The 27114-nt window shown below is 41.0% G+C and overlaps 1 protein-coding gene across 2 annotated transcripts in view; it reads right to left on the reverse strand.

Annotated features, from left to right (window-relative positions):
* LOC126175311 (tonsoku-like protein) overlaps positions 1–27114 on the reverse strand; it is a 259997-nt gene that overhangs the window by 77259 nt on the left and 155624 nt on the right. For both annotated transcript variants that reach the window (XM_049922019.1, XM_049922017.1), the window contains exon 18: positions 2490–2675. In XM_049922019.1, coding sequence (XP_049777976.1) covers positions 2490–2675 — 186 coding nt within the window. The remainder of the gene's footprint in view (positions 1–2489; positions 2676–27114) is intronic.

The raw sequence follows: 27114 nt of genomic DNA on the forward strand, positions 1-27114 counted from the left end.
ACTGGAATGTAACTGTCACATTGAATTAAAGTAGCAATCTGGAGTGTGGCAGGGAGGGGTAGCAAAGTACAGGTGGGTGGAGAGAAGTGTGGTGTCTGGCAAAGCACACAGGGATTTAATGGAGGCATGGTAAGACTTACAGGCACAACATAGGGGAGCTGTGGGGTAGGAAGTGGGAGAAGGGGTTGAGCAGAAAAGAAGAGGTGCAGGGAAGGGGAAAGATGTATGGGTGTATTGACAGACAGTGGCACTCAATGAGGGTCCTGAATGGGAATAGCAATTAGGTGATGGGACATAGGGTGCAGGGACAGTTGCTTACCATAGGTTGAAGCTGGGATAATTTCGGGAATGGACAGTGTGTTGTAAGGATAACTCCCATCCGCATGTTTCAGAAAAGCTGGTGCTGGGGACAATCCAGATGGCCTGGGTTGTGAAGCAGCCACTGAAATCAAGCATTTTATGTCCGTGCTCCACACTGTGCCACAGGGTAATCTACCATGCACTTGGTCATAGTTTGACAGTAACCATTAATCCTGGTGGAGAGCTGGTTGGTAGTCATACCAATAAAAAAGCTGTGCAATGATTGCAGCAGTGCTAATATATGACATTGCTGCTTTTACAGGTGGCCCAGCCTCTGATGAGGTTGGATGAGACTGTGACAGAATTGGAATAGGAAATGCTGTTTGATGGACTGGGCAGGCATTGCACCTGGGTCTTCCACAGAGATATGATTCCTAAGGCAAGAGGTTGGGTTTACGAGTGGTGTAGTGATGGACTAGGAAGTTATGAAGTTTGGGTGGTCAAGCAAACATCACTTGAGGTGGAAAGGATCTTGGGTAAGATGTCCCTCACTTCAGGGCATGATGGTAGGTAGCCAAAGACCTGACGAAGGATTTGGTTTCACTGTTCCAGTTCAGGGTTGTATTGGGTGATGCAGGAAGCATTCCTTTTTAGCTGATTCTTGGAGATGGTGGGAAAATTGGCAGCGTGTGAGGAAATGGAATGCAAGTTCTGTTTTCAGATTGGGTCTGAGGGTAGCACCTGTGTGTGAAGGCCTTGGTGAGACCTTCAGCATACAGGGCAAGTGAGTGCTTGTCACTGCAGATATGCTGTCCCCAGGTGGCCAGGCTATATGGGAGCAATTTTTGGTAAGGAATAGATGGCAGCTGTTGAAATGCAGGTACTGTTTGTGGCTGGTGGGTTTTACGTGGGCAGAGGTGTGTATGGAGCCATCAAAGAGGAGGAGGTCACATCCAGGAATGTGGTGTACTCGGTTGAGGAAGACCAAATGAAGTGGATGGGAGAGAAAGTGTTGATATTGTAAAGGAATGAGGATAGGGTGTCTTGGGCCTGATTTCAGATCATGAAGACATTATCAATAAACATGAACCAGACCAGGGATTGAGGATTTTGGGAGACTGGCCATAGGGACCATATCCTTGTGGAAGATCCAGGTGCAAGACCTGCCCATCCACCCACCCTGCACCTCCTTTTCCAGCTTTTCCAGTCCTGTCACAGGCTTATCCTACACCATCAGAGGCTGTGACACCTGTGAAAGCAGCAACGTTATATACCAGCTCAGCTGCAATCGTTGCACTGCTTTTTATGTTGGTACAACTACCAACCAGCTGTTCACCATGATGAACCAAACTGTGACCAAGAGTACGGTAGGTCACGCTGTGGCACAACATGTAGCTGAACATAACATGCTTGATTTCAATGGCTGCTTCACAACCTGGGCCATCTGGATTCTCCTCTCCACCACAAGATTTTCTGAACTGTGTAAGTGGGAGTTATCCTTACAGAACATTACCCGCTCCCGAAATTATCCAAGCCAAAACCTGTGGTAACCTACTGTCCCCATACCCACCACCCAACAGTTTCAGCCCCCAATGTGCTATCTCCTCCCAATGCATGCCCCCCTCTCCCTTACTGTGTGTCACCATCTGCCAACTACCTGTCCATCCTACCTTTTCCCTGCTACTCTCCTTTTCTGACTTCCCCCCCTCCGCCCCTCTCCTAACAGTCTCCTGATGCTACACATGGCAGTCTTGTCATCCCTCCATCCTGCAAGACAGTGCTCTTCTTTCTACCCATCCTTACCCTGCTATCTGCTATTCCTAGCTATCGCCCCCCCTCCCCCCCACTGCTAAACTCCAGACTGGTCCAATCTGTTGGAGATGATGGTGAAGTATGTGTGAGGTGCGCTTGCTCAAGTGAATCTGTGCATGGGAAGCTCTTTGCTCTTTGCTGAAGAAGGCTTTAACTAAAGCTAAATGTGTGACAGTCTTTTTGCTGTGCCTGCCTGCAACTCAAGAGCCATCTTTACGGTGAGTAACAATCTATCCTTATCCTACTATTGTTGATATTCCAAACTAGAGTTGCCACTGGTTGTCAGGCACACTTACATGACATAAAATGTCCACGACTAGTAAGTGTCCTCTCCAGTATTTTAACACAATCAAAGAAAGTTCACTTTTCATACACACCTTTCATTTGAAGAACAAGGTTGTGATGCATCTTCAATGTTATAGTCATCATCTGTGCTAGGATTTAGGTAATATTCATTCAAGTTCAATGATGAGTTCGGGTATGCTATTTGTGGAGAGATATCTGATGAGTGCACATTATCAGCAACCATTCTTTGTCTTCCAGCAGATCCAATTAGCCCAGATCTGTCAAGCAAAATGAGAAAGTAATTTAGTACATCTGATTGGAAAATAGAAAAAAAAGCAGAAAATAAATCCAGCTAAACACTGATGAAGTACTGTGAGACTGAAAATGCTGCTGTGAGTGATTTTACGTCACAACTACATAAAATATTTTCTGTGACACAGTAAACTTTGACACATAATTTGGTATACACCTTTTTCCACACAAAGTGCTGCACTTCAAAAGTATTTTGAAAGTATAAAGCGCATTATCATTGACAGCTGATGTAGAACACAAACAAAAATGTAAGCCTACTTGTGCTGATAACACAAACACTACTTTGCTTACACTAAAACAGAAAAAAAATGTTACTTAAAAAAAATAAATAAATAATTCTACAGGCCTCCAAAAAGAAACAAGCCGGAGTGTGGAATGCACAAACCGGTGACAGGAGGTTGATATTGGAGCGTGTGTAATGAGATGTGGTTCCAACCAGAGCGTGGAAGTTCACAGCCCGTCGCTAACCGCTAGAGGGCACACGTGGATGTCACGTGACTACAGAGCCAGCAGCAGCATGCATCAATCGTCCAACACAGCCAGTCGTATTGCGAACAGTGACATGAAGGGTTCAACAGAAGAGCAAAGAAATGTTGATCATTTTCTGACAGTGGTAGAGTAGGAGGAACGGACATTCATCGACGAATGCCACAAGTGTACGGCAAACACTGCATATCCCTTGCAAGGGTCAAGGTGTGGCACAAGCACTTCAGGGAAGGACAGGTGTCATTAGCCGATGGTGCAAGGTCTGGAGAACCACACTGCATTACCGATGACATCATCCAGCTGGTGGATGCACTCATTACCCAAGACTGCTAAGTGACAGTGAAAGCCACAGCCACCATGGTCGGATTGAGCATCTCACCCGTGAGGTCATTCTGCTCCACGACAATGCAAAGCCTCATACGGCCAACAAAGTTTCGGCACTCCTGCAGAAATTCAAATGGGAGGTTCTCGGCCACCCTCCACACAGTCCAGACATCTCTCCGTGTGATTACGCCATTTTTTGTCCCCTTAAAAAGGCTCTGAGGGGCAAACGATTCAACTCGGATGACGACGTCCAGCTGTACGTACGGAACTGGTTAACATCGCAGCCCTGGGAATTTTATGAGACAGCCATTCACCACCTTGTGTCACAGTGGGACAAGTGTCTCAACAGCCAGGGTCAATATTTCTAACATAGAGGTACTGGTTTCTGTAATTATGCCTCCGCCTCATTTCTTTTTGAATGCCCCTTATAGTTACATACTGTGCACGATTACATCAAACAATATGCCTGACAGGTGTGAAATATTCGTGATGATTATAAATGATGTTGATCTAGAGAAAACCTACGAGTGTGTGTCTATATATATTCATCGCATGTTATGATACCTTACAATACTAAATGGAATGAGAACAACTTTCTCTTTAAAACACATGTAAATATAATCTTAAGACAATTTCTTCTATCAGTGCAATGTCACTTGTCTCAGTGACACTTCCGGGTCACAGTAAGAAAAAAAAGAAACTACTACTGGCCAGAGGAAAGAATCTAAATATAGGTCTCTTGTTACCTCTAAAACCATACTTGGACAGATCTGTGGAATGCACTGACTACGTACATTGAATAATACCATGCAGGGACAAATAGCAGATGGACAGAATGTTAAACGCATTGATAACTTTGCTGTTGAGTGCCTTTAAGCCCCACAAACTCACACTCACAATCTCTCTCTCTCTCTCTCTCTCTCTCTCTCTCTCTCTCTCTCACACACACACACACACACACACACACACACACAATTTGTTATGAATAGGGACCTGGAAAACTCACATTTGCAGTGAATGTGAAAAGATATGAGAATTGTGCCTGAAAATGCTAAAATGAAAAATTATCTAATAAGTGCTATTTCATATGGAATTCTTTCCAGATTAACTATTTTATCAAATCTGGCCTACGTAATACGCACACAACAAAATGCAACATAGGACTCAGCTGTGGGACCCAGCGTCTTAGTACAAAGAAACATGTATGTCTGTATACTGTGCATACTTTAACATTAACATGGCAATTTTAGATGGTGGGGTTTTGGTCAGGCCTGAAATACCTCATTTACCACACTGCAAATGTCCAGCAAGCAATTACAAAGTAGCATTTATTAAATCCTTTTTGCTGTGCCATGCTCACTGTTCTATTTCCTTGTTTTGAAATAAGTGAAGGGACTAATTTCAGACAGTCACAAGAGTTCGATTATGGTCCTCACAACACCAGAAGGGATTCGTGATCACCATCACCATGTCACTGTATTTACATCATTATGAGTTTTGCTAGGCAGGTCAGATATCAGTTTCCTGATAGGAAGTTATTGACACAAATGTCGTCTTGAAATCAGCTGGTTTTCTTTCTGATCCAGTCAGCACAATGCTTCTCTTCAAATAAATATTAGAGGCAGACAACTTCAAACACAGTTCAACATAAACATCACTGAACAAACATCCACTCCATCCCGATAAACAGAATTTTTTTTTTTATAAACAAGACAAAACTTGACAAAGCAAGTGTATCAGTTGTGCATTTACATGAGAGAAAATATTGACCAATTGTGGAATTGGAAATCCGGAAGAAATGATATTGGAATGTTTGTATGACCAACGAGGAGTGGCGATGTAGATTTATGAAATTTGGTTTTTGGAGCTCCCCATGCACGAATAGTGACACACTGTGTCAGTTTTGCTTACACAGAACATGAGTGTAGGCTGGCTGCCCTGTGTGACATGGGTGGGTCTTGTTTTCCCAGACCACTCCTCTCCACTGAACAGCCTTACCTCTAGTTTGTTTACACTTGCAGCAAACAGCCAGTTTACAGTGTCCACACTCTAAACTATAACAACTGGGAAACAAGACCTGTCAACACAGTATTTGGACCATACTGGAAGTCTTCCTCCAACGTGCAAATAGGTACTTCTGGGTTATATTTCTATGACAAGTACCTAGTCAGTTCTATCTCTGGAACTGTCAAGTATGGGTGCACAGCTAAGAGTTCCCATAAAAGGTCAAAATGAATATTCTGCAGATTTTGTAATTATTGAAAAGAGAGAGAATTAAGAAACTGTTCATCGGTGGGAAAAATGCTGCTACTTCTCAACAGAAACAATCATTTGTTGAAAGCTTAAAACACAGCCAAGGAAAGACAATTAGCAGAGATCGTTTCAGAGGAAAATTGTTAAAACTTTAGCAAAAGCAAATATTCCCGTCAAAAAGCAGTCCAAACACTACTTTTTTTTTTAAAGTCAGTTTCAAATGAGTAACACTTAGACTTCAGGCACAATGTTTGCCAAACTATTAAGTTTATATGTCTAATCCCTTACAAAAAACATGATAAAAAAGATTTAGATGTGAATTTCACCAAAAATGTATGCTATATTTCCATGTCAATAGTTATGAACAATACAGTGTGCAAGGTGGAATGAAATATGTTTCCACTATACAATAGTGTTGTTAACACGAATTTAGACCTCACAACATACTGACATATGTTGTCAACTACTGTGTTGTGTAAAAATTTGAAGTAAATTGGTCAAGTGCTTTCCAAGATTTTTGGGAACAACTTTAAACAATGACTTGTATAACAGTACAGATTATAGATTTTGTACCTCTGCCTGTTCATTAAGGATGCTGTCTGGGTGTTTCCCCATGCAGTGCAATCTCTGTTTCTTCAAAGATATTCAATAATCTACCTTTTTCTGCTTTGTGAAGAATGGTGATGATCTTAGTGATTTCAATAGTGGCACTAAAGACTGATAGATTGGATTCCCTAACATTAACATGTTGTCTATTTCTCATTTGGAAATTCCTCCTTGTTTGATATATTATATTAGGTTATTATAAATGTGGAAGGAATGTAATGAAATGGAATGTATGTAATTTAGGAAGAAAGGCGACCACTCAACAAATAGTACAAGTGTTGAGTAGTTAACAGCCACACAAGGAAGAATGAAAACTTGCTAGCTATCTGACCAATCATTTAATGAGCTAGTGTGTCTCTTCCCCCACTCCCCTGCCTCCAACTCAACTGCAGCACCTCCATCTCTGTGCAGCTACACTGTGCCAACACACAACACCAGGACTGCAGTTTGGTAGGTGGACTCATTGAGAGGCTGTGTTTACTGTGGTGGATCAAGGAAGAAAGAGGCAGAACGTGGGAGAAGGGTTTGAGGAGGGGTAGCTGGCTCTCGGTGGGAGACAACAGGTGAGTGAAGTAAGAATGTTGGAGGTACGGGCAGCAAGTGCACAGGATAGGAATGACATATGGGCACTAGAGCCAGTGAGTCTGTGAGGTGCACAATGACGATGATGTGAAGGCGCAAATTATCAAGACTATTTTTAACCAGGGTACCATAATGAGAGTACTTAGCAATTTCCAAAAAACTTTAAATATAATTTCAGATCTTCTCTAAACTTCTTCTCATGTAAATTCTCAAAGCCAAATATTTAACACATAACTATCTTGTGAAGTAATCAAGAGCTTTTAAACAACCTCGGACTTAATTATGTATACTGACCTACCTGAGATGCATATTTCTGATCTGTTGAATTTATCTATGGGTATTTACTGTGTTCTTGAGTCTGTTCTGCATTGCACTGTCTGTTCTGCATCCTATTTGAAGTATTAGTCATTTATGTATTTTTTTGAATTAATATCTCTATCACATGGGTACATAACAATTCTCCACTGGTATTTGTTTTATTGTATTTATCTCCAGTGTGCAGTTTTGTTTGATTATGGGTGTTCTGTTCAGTCTGTGGAGCATGAGTCAGAAGCTTGCTTGTCAATGGGTGGTATAACTGATTGTGAATGATGGTGCTTGTGGTTGTCGGTTTCCTATATATTGTGAAATAATGAGTGTTGTTTATTCTTTGTAGCGTGAAATAAAAAGAGTGTATGTTGGCTAAGAGGCCACTAACTGATAATACCACTGGCATTCCTTTGCATTGGGAATAAAGTTCTTTGTTAACAAAAAATAATTTTGTGCTGTTATGGTCTTGAGTATGGTTCCTATTTTCGTATGTGTGAGTGAGAGAGAGAGAGAGAGAGAGAGAGAGAGAGAGAGAGGGGGGGGGGGGGGGGGGAAGAGGGTGAGGAGGAAAGAGAGAGAGAGAGAGAGAGAGAGAGAGAGAGAGAGAGAGAGAGAGAGAGAGTGCATTTTGCCTTGTTGTTTAAAGTCCTGGTGTGATGATGCAGTTTCTTTCATATTGGAATGCTGTGGATAGTATGATAAAAGAAAACAGTCAAAATTGATATATAAAATGAAAAACTGAACAACAAATTGACAAAACAAAAGTGAATTGGTTTAATAGGTTGGTGAGTCAAAAAGTGAGCTAAGTAGTCAGGTAATCACACTCCAGTCGCTACTCGTGACACATCAGCAGAGTCACAAGTTATATAGTTAGTTTTTTCTGTGTGCTTTTACAGTTTAACTCACAAATTAGTAGCAGCAGTGTGGATAATGTGTGTGTAGATGCTAGACGAGCTGGCCGCAGTTCACCAACAGCTGGAAAAGGTGTTGACTGCTTTCAGCAGTCTGAAGGCTGCTGCCTCGAGGTGTAGTGGTGGCAGAGAATCTGGATCATAGCATGGGACACCTATATTGTCACTTGTTTCACCCTTTGGCCCTGCTACCAAAGACTTTACAGCATACCTTACTTGTAGGATCCACCCTCACCACAGGGTGAGTGGCGGGTTGTTACACTACTGCGTTACTTTATGTGAAGAGTCAATGTGGGGATGGGCATATGGCCTGGGCCTTTCACCCTGAAAGCGGACAGTTGGGCGCTTCTTCAGCAGGATCCAAGCTGGCACATAGGGGGAGGTGTTTACTAGTTACTGGGCTCTCATGTTGGCACTAATGACCCTCTGACTTGTTCTGAGGCACCCTCAGTTCGTACAGGTGACTGGCAAGAGTGGTGAAGGCTGCTAGCCACATTCACTGGGTGCAAACAGAGTTCACAATCTGTAGTACCATATCCTGAATTGATTGGAGTCCTTTGGTTTGGCAGCTGGTCTCTTTAGTAGTCTTGTTGCAAACTTCTGCACATTCCTTTAATAAACGCAGTCTCTGGTTCGCCTTCCACTCAAAATAACCTACTTGACAGGTCTAGTTTAAGTTGTTCATAATTGCAAATCCTAGGTATTTAGTTGAATTGACAGCCTTTAGATTTGTGTGATTTATCATGTATCTGGAAATTTAATGGATTTCTTTTAGAACTGATGTGAGTGATCCCACACTCTCCCTTATTTAGAGTCAATTGTCACTTTCTCCACCATTCTGATATCCTGTCTAAACAATTTTGCAGTTCGTTTTGATCTTACGCTAGGTTTACTATATGGTAAATGACAGCATCATCTGCAAACAATCTAAGAAAGATTCTCTGACTGTCTCCTAAATTGTTTCTAGAGATTATGAACAGCAGATAGCTTGCAACACTTCCTTGGAGACCACCAGATATTCCTTCTGTTTTACTTGGTGACTTACCACTGATTCCTGTGAACTGTGATTTTCTAATAGCAAATTATGAATCTAGTCACACAACTGAGACAATACTGCATAGGCACACAATTTGATTTGAAGTCTCTTTTGAGGAACGGTGTCAAATCCTTCTTGAAATCTAGAAATATGGAATAAATTTGAGATCCCTGCTGATAGCACTCCACTCCATGTGAAAAACGAACCAGTTGTGTTTCACAAGAATGACATTTTCTGAATCCATGCTATGTGTCAATAAACAATTTTCTTTGATGTAGTTCAAAATGTTCGAACTCAGTATGTGTTCCAAAATTCTATTGTGAATCAATGTCAGAGACACTAGTCTGTAATCCATCAGATTACTACTATTCCCTTTCTTTCTTGAGTATCGGCATGACCTTCACAACTTTCCCAATCTTTCAGTACGGACCTTCTGTCGAGTGAGCAGTTGCATGTGACTGCAAAGTATGGAGCTATTGCATCAGTGTACTCTGAAAGAAACCAAACTGAAATACAATCTGGACTGGAACACTTGCCTTTATTATGTGATTTAATCTGCTTCGCTATACCGAGGATATCTGCTTCTAAGTTAGTGGCACTGTTATCGACAACATTACCATTGCTACTGTGCAAAGATACTAGCTGTGTCTTGCCGCTGGTGTACTTTACATATCACTAGAATCTCTGGATTCGCTGCCAGATTTTGAAACAGAGCTTTGTTGCAGAAGGTATTAAAAGCATCTCACACTGAAGACTGTGCTAAGTTTCGAACTTCAGTAAAGCGTCACCAGTTTGGAGATTTTGTGTTCTTTTCAATTTAGTATGCTTTTGTCATTGCTTTTGCAACAGTGTTCTGGTCTATTTTGTGTACCTTGGTGGATTAGTACCATCTTTGATTAATTTATTTGGTATAAATCTGTCAATTTCTTTGAATTTAAGCCACGTCTGATGCTTACATGGTTGGAATTGAAAGAGTGGAGACTGTCTCTTAGGAATGTGTCACGCAAAATTTTGTCTGCTTTCTTAAATGGATATATTTTGTGTTTATTTTTAGTGGATTTGGATGTTAGGGTGTTCAGTTTCACTACTACGACACTGTAGTCGCTAATATCTGTATCCGTCACAATGCTCCCTATTTGCTCAGGATTATTTGTTGCTAAGAGGTCAAGTATGTTTTTGCAACCATTTACAAGTCAAGAGGGCTCCTGAACTAATTGTTAAAATAATTTTCAGAAAAAGCATTTAGTACGATTTCAGACAATGTTTTATGCCTACCACTGACTTTGTACGAGTGGGGTATTACTGAAAATGAGATTCAAGTTTTCTTTGAACTTTACAGCAACTGTGTCATCTGAGTAGTGGGGGAGGGGAGGGGGGAGGTAAAGGGAATCAATTATTACTTTATTCTGGTTATCATGTATAACTTCTATCCGTACTGACTCATAGGAACTATCCAACTCAATTTCACTTCAAGATAAACTACTCCAACAGCAACAAACACTCTACCACCCATGTTACACAATATATCATTTCTGAACACGATTAGGTCCTTTGTAAAAATTTTGGCTGAGTTTATCTCCAGCTTTAGCCAGCTTTTGATACCTACAATTTGAGTTTCAACGCCTTCTGTTACTGCCTAGGACTCTCGTTCTTTCCCAGCACATCTACAACAATTTACAACTACAATACTGTTTGTTGCTAGTGTACTCCTGTTCTGTGTTTGTCCTACATCCTTTGAGACTGTAGCCCATTCTGTACTTTTACAAGACCCTCTAAACTACAAAACCTTCCAATCCATTCCAGACACTTCTCTCTACCCGTGTAGAAACTTCCTGTGTGTAGAGGACTCCTGACATTTTAAATGGAACTTGGGGGCCTCTTTTGAACATCCACTAGTCAATACACAAAGAGCAAAATAAGATTGGGAACCAAGCAAAGGAACTTTGCTTGTTGAAATTTTTTGTAGTAAATTACCCAGGTGTTCCTGACGTAGTATGTGAAATTACTGCACTCCAAGGAAGTCGTCATTCTCGCGTTATTCTTGGCAAGTGGCAGCAGAACCCACTCATAAAAGAGGGTTGTAATCAGGCAAGCTTTCAGAACCAGTGGCTCCTTTTTCACACAGAAGGGTCATAGGGGAAGGAAAAGGGGTGAAGGAAAAGGGATGGAGAGGTCTAGGGGGAAAAGGTAGACTTTGGGAAAGTCAACCAGAACCATGGGTCAGGGGAGAATTACCACACGGGATGAGAAGGAAAGACTGATTGTTGGGGAAAGTCTATGGATTCAACGCTGGTGGTATGGACAAGCAGTCTTGTGAAGTGGTCCGGAACATGTTTTACAAAAACTGTCTTGAGCAGTTAGTTTGACAACCCACACAAAACTGAAATATTATAAACCTTATAGCTATAAACGGACCTGACCTTATCAAGAGTGTCAGTATGACCTTATCAACAGTGTCAGTATAGAAACAGGGATTAATGATCATTATGCCATTATAATAGCAATGCTTACTAAAGTTCGTAAATTTATGAAGAAGGCTAGAAGAGTATTTATGACAGAAAGGGCAGATAAGCAGTTGTTAGCATCGTATTTAGACGGTGAATAGACATAATTTAATCCAACTATGATGGATGCAAATCAATATTTAAACTGATTATAAATCACACTCTGGAAAAGTATGTGCCGACTAAACAAATTAAGGGCGGAAAAGACACACCACGATTAAATAACAAAATTTGGAAAACGCTGAGGAAGCAGATTGTTGCCCTGACTGACCATGCACCAAATTCCCCAGATAGTGCTAGTGATTGTGCAGTGTCACGAGTATTGTCCATCCCATGGTCAACAGGACGGCAAGATTTATGGTCTATGTGGAGAATTTTGCACTACAGGGTGCAGTGAATAAAACAGAAATGCCGAATTTGGGGTGCTGTTAAAACTGTGTGTTGTGCATGAAGTGTCATTGCACTCATTGTATGTGACTATGTGATGTGGATTTTCAAGCACCTTTATTCTTGGTGCATTCTTCTTTGAGGAGAATACACTCAAAGGGCTGGTCCGGTGTACCGTAGTGTTTGCACATTATTGAAATCTCCTTGTATAGCATGTGATTTCTGCTTTGGAATAGTGTAACTGCAGAAACTGCTGTTTTCATGCAAGATGGGGCAACACTTCATATCACTCACCCAGTGAAAGATCTGCTTGATGCACCCTTCCACAAATGTGATATCTCCCTAGGTTTTCCAGATGTGTGGCCTGCAATATTGCTTGATCTGAATCCATGTGAGTTCTGGATCTGGAGATATCTAGAAGAATGCATTTACCAGGGGTATGTTTTGTCTCTACCTGATCTGAAGGCCAGTATACAGGAACACTTTGCTCAGATTCCACGAGAACTGCTGCAAACAACTCTTGGTCATGTCGTTTTCTGGATCCAGCATCTTGTGGATGTCTCTGATGCTCATACTGAACAAATTTTGTAAGCAGCACTTAATAATAAACTCAACATTAGTCTTTCTCCCTTGTTTGACCTCTTTTTACCATGTACTTTTCCTAATCCATTACATATGGAAACATTGCTATACATCTTTCTTGAATTCACAGTGTTGGATTTGCATCTGATGGTTAAAATTGGAACTAATTCTTTCCCACTATAAATCAGTTCTGCATTAATACATTACAATATCAAGATTCCCTGTCATATGATAATTACAACCCACAATGGACTTCTGTGAGAAGCTGAAATTTAATTATGACCACCTGGTATATAAGAAGGGCAAAAAATCAGACTCACATCCTTAATACTGTACCTAGACAGATTGCCTGGCCAGTACCAAAGTTGAAACTCTACCTGTGTCCTGTGGGTTGTCTATTTGCTGCACTGCAGACATTTCTCCACCCCCCCCCCCCCCCCCCCCCACCATTGCGTGAACCATTGATAGTGATCTTGGAGCTGTTCTTTCCATCCGCTGTCACATGTTTACATGTCTATCTGTCCGCCCGGCTATATAGGCAATGGCATGAATGCCAGCAGACAGACAGATTCTGCACTGAGCAATTAAGTTGGCCACATCCTGCAGCCTATCAGCCTGAGCTGTATCACTCACTGGTCTGTTGGCATCACTGCATGACCAGTGCCACTGTTGTCTGAGAAAGCACAGTTTCCCATCAGTCCCCAATGCAGCCTGTTAACACTCCCTCCAACTTCACCACATCCCACCTCACCATACCCGGTGGCATTGTTGCAGCTCAAATGTATGACAGTGGTCAAGCGCCACTTCCCATTGGGCATTGACACTTGTTTATTTGTTTCTCTAATGATGCTGCACACACCAGGTGTCAGCTGTGCCCTCACTGCAGCCTCTCATGGACGTCAGCCACGACCCCAATGTAGCATCTTGTAGGTGTTGCCTGTGGCCTCGCAGTAGCATCTTGCTTGGCTTGGCTCCAGCTACACCTCAGCGTCTCAGCAGATGCCAGTTGTGCCTTGTCACAACATGCCATGCACAAGCCGCACCAATGCCTCTGTACCACCGAGCATCAGCAGTGATCTCACAACAGCAGTACACCAATACCTGAAAGGCTCATGCTGACGCCAACAGGACTGGCTCTTTGGCACCCTGCCTACCAGAGCCAGAGGAGCATTTCCTGTTGTATCACTAGATGTCACACATTATAAACCTTATCTTGCCTTTGCAATATGCTATTGCTGAAGCTACCTGGAACTGCTGTATATTTCATGTGCAAGTGCCAGCAGACAAAAGGATACAAAAGCTGGTAATGAGACTGTTCCGTCAGTGTTCCCAGCACCTTTACCTGGCGTCATAGTTTCCAGATATGGCTGCCACTGTGTCCTACCCCACACTTGGCATTGAACTTTCCACAAGGGTCGATACTGTCAGCACCTCTTGCTGATGTATCACCAGCCCACTGGAGTCTGGTTGAACTCATCGGGACCTCCCTCACCCCACTGGCTCCTCGGAGTCTGGCACAGCACACTGGCGTCATCATGCCTCTGGCAACCACCGCCCCGGTCAAGCCTGCCTCCTGTCACCGATATCTTACCAACATATCTGCTTCCAGCCTTTCGGAGACCCAGCTGACATTTCAACCAGCACTTTGGCATCCGACTGTACCCAGCCAAAATCGCCTCCATGTATGCCTCACTTCTAGGCTGACGCAGCCTCACTGGTAATCCCGCTGACCTGGGATCTCCATTCCATCCTCCTGGAGTGATTAAATTTCATCTACGACACTTCCACATCCCAAACCCATTGCTCACCTGGTCTTCTGGGAGCCTGGGCAACATGCTGTCTTCCTTTCACTGATGTCTATCTTGGTCGTGTGTGAATCTCTGGCTCTGGTCAATTATGCTGGCTGCATCTCATAGTCTATCAATCAGAGCCAACTGAACTCAGATCCCACTCTAGGTTTATCATCAGCCACATCCACTGTCCCTCAGTCAGATCCACATTGCACCTCACCTAGTAATGCGCCACCTCTCACTGACCTTCTGATGTTCGCCTATCAGTCTTGCCAGCCCATCGTGTTCCAGGGACCACCGTTTGTCATGTGCCACCTCCCATCAGGCCACTGACGGGTGCCACTACTGGCCCCTCGGCTTTACCATATTTTGCCTCATAACATCTTGTGCAGTCAAGTGCCTGCTCCCTCAATATAATTTCTAGGCATAATGTTACACAGCAAAATGAAATGGAACAAGCATGTAAGGACAGGAGCAAAGAAGGAGAATGATCAACTTCGGTTTATTGGGAGAGTTTTACGAAAGTGCAGCTCAACCAAAAGGGAGACCACGTGCAGAACAATTATGCGACCCATTCTTGAGTACCGTATTTACTCGAATCTAAGCTGCACTCGAATCTAAGCCGAACCTGAAAAATGAGACTCGAAATAAAAGAAAAAAAAATTTCTGGAATCTAAGCCGCACGTGAAATTTGAGACTCGAATTCAAGGGGAGAGAAAAGTTTTAGGCCGCACCTCCAAATCGAGACAAAGTTGGTCCATTGTAATATAAGACACAATTTAGGTCGAATGAATAACGATACAGCTACAGTAGTTTGGTTCGAGTCGTAAGCTTAGCAGTTAAGCTTCACCAGGTAGCCATTGCTATGCGTCAGGCGCTCCGTCCGTATTTATACGGGTACCCTTCCTTTTTCACTTGCTTCGTCTGGTTTGAATCGATTGCTTATTTTGCTTTGATCTGATAAGTGCCGTTTTCTTTGTTATACATGTTTACGTCACTCTAAGCTGAAAATGCATTACTGTACTATGTCACGTATTGTTTGTCGCATTCTGATAGTGTGTGTTTACGGCCTGTCGATAATGTTTAACAAGAACCAATAATAGGCTGCGTATGATAGAACATGTTCTGAACGAGAGTTAGGCGAAAATTTTTCTCCGTTTGAAAATCTTTGCGGCCGCTTCTTTAGTACATCAAATTCTGCACAGAAATTAGAGTCATCTTGCCGTGCTTCATTTCTGACTGTATCACTATAAGGTATAAGAATAATACGAATATAAACATGACAGGATATTTACATTCTTCCGCGTTTGCTGTTGTCTCACTCTAGTTTCGTAGTTTATTAGGCAGACAGGAATTAAATGAGATAGCAGCAAACACGAAGGGATACATGGCAAAATGTTTATTTTCGCATTATTTCTTATGGTGAAGAGTATACTGCATGTGATTCACATTTGATCAGGTTCCTATTAGCAACCATCTCTTCTCACAGGTAGGAAAAAATTTAGAACGTAGAGTTGGCCATATTGACAAACATCCCAACAGTCTTGCCAGTCGGATTTTCGTAGTACATTGAAATTCTGCTACATTCGAAGATGAACAATACGGAATTTGTACTTACTTCGTTGGATAATTTATGAAAATGCAGTGGTCGAAACTCAGGGCGGAGAAAAAAAACTCGTCTTCCACCCTTTTTTTTTAAAAAAAAATTATTTACTGACGCTGAGGTTTTGGCGCCAGTATTTATCTTTGTGCCTAAAAAGCATGCCTGTATAGCGCTACATATATTCGATGGGAGAAGATAGTTGTGGCAGTACCTACCAACATTTTTCAGAACTTCCGCTTGCTTTGCACTCGATTCTAAGCCGCAGGCGGTTTTTTGGATTACAAAAACCAGAAAAAAAGTACGGCTTAGATTCGAGTAAATACGGTACTGTTCTGAGTATCTGGGGTCTCCACCAGATCAGATTAACAGTAGACGTCACAATTCAGAAGTGTGCTGCTAGATTAGTTACTGATAGGCTGAATCAACAGGCGAGCGTTACAAAAATGATTTGTGAACTCAAATGGAAGTCCGTGACGGGAAGACAAAGTTCTTTTCATGAAACACTGAACTGAGAAAGTTTAGAGAAAAAGTATTTATAGCTAACTGCAATGCAATTCTACAACCACCAACGTACATTTTGTGTAAAGACCACAGAAACAAAATCAGAGGAATTAGAACTCATTCAGAGATATATGCACAGTCATTTTTCCCTTGCTTCATCTGCTACTCGAATAGGAAAAGAAATGACTAATAGTAGTACATCGTATTCTCTGCCATACAACATACAGAGACTTACTGAGTATGCTTGTAGATGTAGCTAAAAAAAACATACTTTTGAAAACATTAAAATGGTTTAAATGGTCAAATTATTCAGAGAGAAGTGATAGCATGGAATTTTGTGGAAAGCTGCTGAGAAAATTAGTTAATTTAAACAAACAATTTGACAAATTGACTCAGTGTGATGCATTAAGAAGAAGATTATCTGGGAAAGTAATAGATTACATGATAACAGGATCCCAGATAAGAGGAGAGTCAGTGGCCATGCTACAGTGGATTTACCAGTTCCCAGCAAATCATCAAAGTTACACACCATCATGTGTGATTGGCACTTGGATAGGTTACTTTTCGGGCTGTCATGCGCTGCTGATGTGCTGGGGTGCTCTCAGCCTCGTCATGCCAATTCAGGAGCTACTTGAACGAGTGGTGGTAGCTCCAGATAATGAAAGTTTACAACATTCAAGAGAACAGTGTGCTGACCACATGCCTCTCCATATCGCATCTGATGACTTAGTCCGCTGAGGATGATAAGGCAGCTAGTTAGTACCTTTGGGCCTTCTTGTGCTTTTTGGGCAAAGTTATTGTTTTTGTCCTCTTTTTTTTATAATAGGAGAAATAGGCAGGAAAAAATGACAGTTATCCCACGAGAAGCTTGTTGGTTTGGGGTGATGAATGTATATCAAAACTGGGCTAATAAATCTGGGAAAAGGTTTGAAGTGAGAAGGAGTCAAGAGATTTATGAGCAGTGTAATAAGGAGACAAACCAGGCGAATAGGCAGTAATTTGATACACAATTTCAGAAAGTAATGAATGATAGTATAAAAGGTAGTAGTAATTTTAACTGATGTGTGCAATGAAGAATTTGATATTTTACTCCCAAATTTTCGTAGCCGTCGAGAAAGTGAAACCTCTAGGGGAGAAGAAATGACAAGTAGTAATTATGAAGATGCTGGAATTAATAATATGATGTGTAATGAAGAAATAAAGGTTGGATGTAATCTAGCTGATTTTGATTTCATAACATATGGGTTTGATAATCTCGTACTGGGAGGTGAAGAAGTTTTGCCATCTAATGATGATGTTACTATTAATAGACGTTGATGAGAATAATATTGATATCAATGAAGATTATAATGACACGACTGATGGGATGGTTTTGGAAATTAAGGGAAAAGCAATAGAGGATAGTGACTGTGAGTGTGACGGTGAAGATGTAGAGTGAGCAAGTCACTGACAGAAATATACATGGCCGGCCGCGGTGGCAAGTGGTTCTAGGCGCTTTAGTCCGGAATCGTGCGATTGCTATGGTCACACGTTCAAATCCTGTCTCGGGCATGGATGTGTGTGATGTCCTTAGGTTACTTAGATTTAAGTAGTTCTAAGTTTTAGGGGACTGACGCCTAAGATGTTATGTCCCATAGTACTCAGTGCCATTTGAACCACTTGAAATATACATGAGGGTCAGATTTTGCCAGTATATATTGACAGCTGATTAGTTAGCTGAGGAGGTGAAGACAGAAATATTAACTGTGTTAATGAAGGATGTGGAAAACAATTATTATAAGTTTTGAGGATATTTCAGACTCGTTGTCATACTGACAGAAACATAAGTCTGGGCTAGATTTGAGAAAATTTGTGACAAAATACATCCTGTTTGGTGGGTGAAGATAAAGAATAAATTGGAAAATGAGGAGTTTGTGGGTGATACTCAATGCGTTACCGTGGTTTGTGCAAATGAGGTGCAATCTGGTACTGCTATGAATATTCTACAAAGGATGAGAAACTAGTAGGAAAAGACAAATCAAAAGATATGAATTTTTAATCGACTGAGAATGGTCCTTTTATTAAGGGGATGATGGGAAAGAATGTGAAGTACTGTGAAGCCCATTTATTTATTTTGCAATTGATGGTTGAGGAGGTAATTGCTTAGTAGGCATTGGTAGTCTAATTTTTGTAATACCTGAAAACTTTAGTGAAAAAATTAAGCAAAGCATAGATTTTGTTAAAATAACACTAATGGGAATCAAAACAAGAGGAGTCAGTGGAAGACATAATAAAATTACATTTTTGGGGATGAATTGGCTTATGAAGGTGTAAGTAGGTTTCTAATGGTGTAGTAAAGGGTTAATACATTCAGAACAGAATTTCTTTGAAGACAAAAACGGTTATTCAAAATTGTGTAAAAAGTAAGAATCAGATTTGGAGAGGGAGGGGAGACTTATGCTAATGAAAATTTGTTGGGTATACTGAGGATGAGTTGTCTCACAAACAATATCATAGTATAGTAGGAGCCAAATCAGAAAAGGAAAAAAGTTAGTGCTTAGAGCAGAAAACAAAATTGCGGGGCTTACTTTAGGAATATTATGATGTAATGCATGAAAAACAAGGAAAAGTTAGAAACTGTGTATACATTAAAGCTGAAGCCTCATCAACCATTCTTTATCAAACCTCATGGTAACCCAGAGAAAAAGTAGTAAGAGAAATTCAAGAAATGGACAGTTGAGGAATGACAGATGCACTTGTGAGTACAATAATCCTCTTATTGTTGTCTTGAAGAAAGATGGGGGTATAAGGCTTGTTCTCAACTATTAGACATCTTAATAAATTTTTAGAACAAGAAAATAATCATCCACAGAATACTGATGAATTGTTACACAAATCTGGATCTTACTTCAAATTCCATTTGAGCATGATTCCAGATAATCTACTGTTTTCCTTTATGGGTAATGTTATCAACATTGTGTAGTATCTTTTAGACTTAATGTATACATTGCTGAATCCATTCGAGCTTTGGAGTTTGTTTTGGGGAAAGATGTGCTTGCCAAATTAACTGCCTATATTGGTGATATTTAATTACCTGGAAAAATTGGGAGGAATATTTTGGATTGTTCTGGAAAGTTAGTGAAAAATTAAGGGAAGGAAAGATAAAACTGAGGTCTCTGCAAAAATTTCATATCTCAAAAACTTAAAAGAAACAAATTATTCTTTGGACTTTATAGTTTCTAGAGAATATTTGTAAGCACTCAGACTTTACTATTTTATTATTTACATTTTATGGCCTTCATTAGACCACTCCAGCCAACTTTATACAAGGAATTTTTCAGTTTCCTCTCAGCCCAGTACTTCTTCATTCTCTCGGATCTCATCCTTCTTTCTTCATCAGAAATTACCCTTCCTATTGTCTGTCTGTTGATTCTCATTTGCAGTCTGGTTTGTTTGTCAGTGAGTTTCCTGATTTTGTCAGTTTTGTTTCTTAGGTCTTCCAATGTAATCTGCAGCTCATCCATATCTTCCTTGATTTCGGTAATCCTCTTAAAGTGGCACTTACTATTCCACAAGTTTTCTATTATTCTCCTGATGATCCTGTTATCTGGTGTTCAGATTAGACTTTAACTACACTATATGTAAATCATACATTGGAAAAAAGTACTGTTTGAGTTTGTAGTGATAGCTGCAGAAGGCTGACAAGGAGATTAAGAAACAACTTTGTGAAAGCATGATTTCGTATGGACCAGATCTGTCATTACCTTTTTGCCTTATGATGGATAGCAGTAACTCAGGAGTGGGAGCATATTTATTTAAGGAAAAAGAAGTTGATGGGAACAGCAAACACAGATTTATGGCTTTTGCAGAAAAATGAAAAAAACATATACTGATACACAAAAACTTCTTAAACTTACTGAAAGCCCACTGTACAGCTAAGATTTCTGTTTACTGTGTCACAGACTCATAGTTCACTCAAATCACAAAGCAAGGAGTGTAAGCTTTATCATAGCAGACTGATTAGGTGGGCATTATTCATTCAACACTGTGACTACACTAGTAAATAGATAAAGGAGAAGAAAAATTTAACTACTGAAGATACTTTCTCTATATTACCAGTGAGGGTGGGAGGGGCTTGAGTTAGCGGATAGCACTGATGATTGTGAAAAAGAATTCAAAATTATGCACCTGAAAGGCATTAAAGATGAGAAAGAAATTAAAAATATTTGCAATGATACAAGAAGAAATCAAGGCCATGATCCTAATTGGAAAATTGAAAAAAGATATGTAGGAAAGAAGGGAGATGAAACAGTTGACCAGTATTACTAAGTGTATAAGGGAATAATTTTCAGAAGAATTGGTACTTATAGTAATAATTGGAAATTATGTTGGCCTCATAAGTTTATGTAATTAATTATGTACATGAAAGTTTTGGTCTTTGTGGTGCTCTAAAATGAATTCAAAAGATTCGGGAAATAAGGAAAAAACTTGTGACTTGTGATAGTAGACAACGAGTTAAAGTTACTAATTATACATGCAGAGGATTACCGAAAAACACTGTAAGAAAGAAATAAATTATATGTACCATACCATTAACCAGAAATAGTTTTTGTTACGTTTCTAATGGTTGAGTTATTTTGAAAATTGAAAATCTTTACCGAATAAAAAGGCGTAAAGTAAGATCATCATTTCAAAATTTGTAAAAGAGTTATTTCCCCAGTGTTGGAATACTTAAAAGTAATCCTATCAGACAATGCAACGCAATTCATCTAGAAAGCCAGAAATTTTATTGAGAGAGAAGAAATAAATAACATACTAATTTCTGCATATCGTCCTTCGAGTAATCCTAAAATACGCATAAGGCGCAGAGAACCGTAAGGGCCTAAGGCACAAAATCGTTAATTTTGAGATTGTAGCATATTTGCATGCTCCTGATATATGTTGATTTTATGGTGAGTCAGGTTTATCTGTGCTGCAGACAAACATGGTATACATGAACATTCATCAAAAGTTGTCTCACTGATTTCTGTGATACTCACTTCAATATGTGCCTGACGACAGTGTGATTTAGGCCCTTATGTTTCTCAGTGCCTCATATGAAGAAAGTTGGCAGATTATGTAGAATGTACAGCAACAAAAATAATTTGAACTGAATTGAATATGTTACCAACTTTGAAGACATGTTGAATAATTTACAGAATACTTCCACTGGATTTTCCCCACACGAAATTTTGTCAGATACAAGAACAGCCTACCTTACAATAGTGTTTACTGTCTACATTGCATGCAAAAGTGTTGCACCAAGAGACAGAGAAGACATTATCAGAAAAACCATGGAGAAGCAAATGGAGATCAGAAGACACAAACATGACCAGAAATTAAAAATTATATAATTTTAAGTGTGTGATATAGCTTTTATTAAAACTCATGAAAGATCAAAATACATTAGTGGTGAACTGAAAAAATTCTTTGACACGTATACTGGACCATTAATTTTAAATCAAGCAAGGTCCTTGCATTTAAGAACTGTGACTAACTTAAAATCTTACAAACAGGTATCTAATGTATCTAACTAATCTGTGCATGCATATCATCATAGCAACTTTGACTCGACTTTTATTTGGGTTCTTAGGGTTTCTATTACTATTATTTATTTTTTTATGTTCCCTCAGCAGGACACAGACCCTTTGTATGTCACGTGAATAGTGAACACAAGGACCCCAAGCTAAGTAGCATTTTCTTCAATTCTTCATTTTCTGGTTTATATCTCGTGACTATCCTTCTCTTACTTTCCTGCCAATTATGGCCACTGCAAGATTCCTACAACTTTGAACTAATTATATTTTTTGCCGCAGTGTTTATACAATTCACAGTTACATATTCTCATTGCCCAAGTACTTACACAATTTGTTGTACACTCCTGGAAATTGAAATAAGAACACCGTGAATTCATTGTCCCAGGAAGGGGAAACTTTATTGACACATTCCTGGGGTCAGATACATCACATGATCACACTGACAGAACCACAGGCACATAGACACAGGCAACAGAGCATGCACAATGTCGGCACTAGTACAGTGTATATCCACCTTTCGCAGCAATGCAGGCTGCTATTCTCCCATGGAGACGATCGTAGAGATGCTGGATGTAGTCCTGTGGAACGGCTTGCCATGCCATTTCCACCTGGCGCCTCAGTTGGACCAACGTTCGTGCTGGACGTGCAGACCGCGTGAGACGACGCTTCATCCAGTCCCAAACATGCTCAATGGGGGACAGATCCGGAGATCTTGCTGGCCAGGGTAGTTGACTTACACCTTCTAGAGCACGTTGGGTGGCACGGGATACATGCGGACGTGCATTGTCCTGTTGGAACAGCAAGTTCCCTTGCCGGTCTAGGAATGGTAGAACGATGGGTTCAATGACGGTTTGGATGTACCGTGCACTATTCAGTGTCCCCTCGACGATCACCAGTGGTGTACGGCCAGTGTAGGAGATCGCTCCCCACACCATGATGCCGGGTGTTGGCCCTGTGTGCCTCGGTCGTATGTAGTCCTGATTGTGGCGCTCACCTGCACGGCGCCAAACACGCATACGACCATCATTGGCACCAAGGCAGAAGCGACTCTCATCGCTGAAGACGACACGTCTCCATTCGTCCCTCCATTAACGCCTGTCGCGACACCACTGGAGGCGGGCTGCACGATGTTGGGGCGTGAGCGGAAGACGGCCTAACGGTGTGCGGGACCGTAGCCCAGCTTCATGGAGACGGTTGCGAATGGTCCTCGCCGATACCCCAGGAGCAACAGTGTCCCTAATTTGCTGGGAAGTGGCGGTGCGGTCCCCTACGGCACTGCGTAGGATCCTACGGTCTTGGCGTGCATCCGTGCGTCGCTGCGGTCCGGTCCCAGGTCGACGGGCACGTGCACCTTCCGCCGACCACTGGCGACAACATCGATGTACTGTGGAGACCTCACGCCCCACGTGTTGAGCAATTCGGCGGTACGTCCACCCGGCCTCCTGCATGCCCACTATACCTCCTCGCTCAAAGTCCGTCAACTGCACATACGGTTCACGTCCACGCTGTCGCGGCATGCTACCAGTGTTAAAGACTGCGATGTAGCTCCGTATGCCACGGCAAACTGGCTGACACTGACGACGGCGGTGCACAAATGCTGCGCAGCTAGCGCCATTCGACGGCCAACACCGCGGTTCCTGGTGTGTCCGCTGTGCCGTGCGTGTGATCATTGCTTGTACAGCCCTCTCGCAGTGTCCGGAGCAAGTATGGTGGGTCTGACACACCGGTGTCAATGTGTTCTTTTTTCCATTTCCAGGAGTGTATATTATACCCTTAGACTAAGTGTTTATGCAATTTGCAGTTTATCACACCCTTCATCTCAGTGCTTATGCAATTTAAAATTAACGATATTCTTCAACATGTTGCATATACTATTTGCAAATTAATTACAGTCTTCCTCTCTGTGCATAAACAATTTGGAGTTAATTACACTCTTCCCTTTAGGACTTTACACACTAGTGGGACCCATTCTCGAATATCACTTGAGGATTTGGGATCCCCACCAGGTAAGGATAAAGGAAGATGTCAAAGCAATTCAGAGGCACACTACTAGGTTTGTTACTGGGAGTTTTGATCAACACACAAATATTTTGAAGAAGCTTAGTGAATTCAAATGGCAATCCCCGAAGGGAAGATGATTTATTTATTTATTTATTTATTTTTTTTTTTCATGCAACACTATTGAGAAACATTTGAAAAACCAGCATTTAAGATAGACTGCAGAACAATTTCGAAAACCACAAATACAAGATAAGAAAAATTAGGGCTCATACAGAAGCATATATACAGCCGATTTTCCAATGCTTCATTTGAGAGTGAAACAGAAAATGGAATGACTTGTGGTGGCACTAAGTACCTCCGCCACAAATGGTATGGTGGCTTGTTGAGTATGTATGTAGATGACACACATTAAGGCATGAGACTGATAGTGTGTCTCCCTCTATCTCTGCATAACTCATCGGAATATGTTTACCTCCCACGCCCACAGGTGGCAGCCAGCACTGTGCTGACTTAAGCAGGTCAACCACACTTGTGGTGTCAGTAGTGTGTTGGGACATTTAAACTGGTAATAGGCTAGAGGTGCTACACTGCCATATAATTCCGTGTTGTGGGAGAGCAAGAGCTGTGCGGGTGTGGGTAAATAAAGTAATAATCTATGAGAAGAGTTAGATAGGTATATAATGTATGGAAGTTTGGGTACCATATTTACTCGAATCTAAGCCGCACTTTTTTTCCGGTTTTTGTAATCCAAAAAACCGCCCGCGGCTTAGAATCGAGTGCAAAGTAAGCAGAAGTTCTGAAAAATGTTGGTAGGTGTCGCCACAACTAACTTCTGCCGTCAAATATATGTAGCACTACACAGGTATGGTTTGCAGGCACAAAGATAAATACTGGCGCCAAAACCTCTGCGACAGTAAATAAATTAAAAGAAAAGGTAAAAGAATGTAAATGTGTTTACTGCTACCTCATTCAAATCCTGTCTGCCTAATAAACTACGAAACTAGAGTGAGGCAACAGCAAACGCGGAAGAATGTACATATCATGACATGTTTATATACATATTATTCTTATGATGAATAGTGATACAGTCAGAAATGAAGCACGGCAACTGACTAGATTTTTAAATCTAAGATGACTCTAATTTCTGTGAACAATATAATGTACTAAAGAGGCGTCTGCAAAGATTTTCAAACAGAGAAAAATTTTCGCTAAAGTCTCGTTCTGAATATCTATCATATGCAGTCTATTATTTGGTTCTTGTTGACCATTATCAAAGAAGGCAGCAGTGTAAGTAAGAACAAATAGCAGTCTCTTGCCATTGTTTCACTTATGAGACAATTCCTCTGGGTTTTTTAAGCCACAGTAGTGAGCACCAAAGCAAGTCATGCCGTGAGTGGTGACGAACAGTACAATAATGCATTTTCAGCTTAGAGTGACGTAAACCCCTATAACAAAGAGAACGGCACTTATCAGATCAAAGCAAAATAAGCAATCGATTCAGACCAGACGAAGCATGCGAAAAAGGAAGGGTACCCATATAAATACAGACAGAGCGCCTGACACATAGCAATGGCTGCTTGGTAAAGCTTAACTGTTAAGCTTACGACTCGAACCACACTACTGTAGCTGTACCTTCATCCATTCGACCTCAATTGTGTTTCACGTTACAATGGACCAACTTTGTTTCGCTTTTGGAGGGGCGGTCTAAAACTTTTCTCTCACCTTGAATTTCGAGTCTCAAATTTCAGGAGTGACTGAGATTCGGGAAATTTTTTTTTCCTTGGTTTCGAGTCTCATTTTTCAGGTGCAGCTTAGATTCGAGTAAATACGGTAGATCCAGGTAGCTTTCTTGGATAATCTAAGGGATAAGGTGACCACTCACAAGAAACATGAAATCTGGGTTCAAGTAGTGGTACGGCACAAACTTGTGTACATCACTTTTTGCAGTACATCTGTACCTATTACACTTAAGTTTAACTCCACGACTAAATTTCAACATGTTATCTGACGACAAATTTACACTAAATTTGATCTCTCCAACTGAGGTAATAATTTAAAATATCTAATATGGCAGTCAAACGTTATCATTAAAACCAGTGAGATAAGGTAAATGTCATCACTTACAACAAATGAAATTGATAAACACAAACACGAAATATTAACCAAGGCAAGAAACCTACTAGCGAATGCTGAATGCCAATTTTCTGGTCGGATCCACAGAGATAATTTAATTGTAAAGTTCTCATGAAATCATGTTTTGAGATGTACTCTTGTAATTAAATTTAACTGTAATAAGTCCGCCCCGGTAGCTGAGTCCCGGTAGCTGAATGGTCAGCGTGATAGACTGTCAATCCTAAGGGCCCGGGTTCGATTCCCGGCTGGGTCGGAAATTTTCTCCGCTCAGGTACTGGGTGTTGTGTTGTCCTAATCATCATCATTTCATCCCCATCGACGCGCAGGTCGCCGAAGTGGCGTCAAATTGAAAGATCTGCACCAGGCGAACAGTCTACCCGACGGGAGACCCTAGCCACACGACATTTCCATTTTTTATTTAGTGCAGATGTACTACCTAAAACAATATATGCAAATTTGTGCCAGACCGGGACTTGATCCCTGATTTCCTGCTTATTGCGAGCAGTCGCCTTATCTCTTAAGGTATCCAAGCACACCCCCCCGGACGAATTCAAACTTCCTTACTACTTACCTGCCTCCTACCTATCAGCAGATGTGTATGTAGATTCCTTGAATACTATATGGAAGTAAACAAGACGTAGTACATACACTACACCAGAGGTGCTCAACCTTTTTAGGCCTGACATCTACTACAAGCATTTTAGTCTTCAGATATCTACTGATTTAAAAATTCTCAAAGGTTTAACACCACCAAAGCCAAAATTAATCATTTTAATAACACCAAATACATAAAAGGTAATTTTCTATCCAACAGAAGTTTTAGCCCTACTACTCAATTTTCA

The sequence above is a fragment of the Schistocerca cancellata genome, chromosome 3 (genome assembly GCF_023864275.1).
Source record: "Schistocerca cancellata isolate TAMUIC-IGC-003103 chromosome 3, iqSchCanc2.1, whole genome shotgun sequence".
Classification (NCBI taxonomy): Eukaryota; Metazoa; Arthropoda; class Insecta; order Orthoptera; family Acrididae; genus Schistocerca; species Schistocerca cancellata.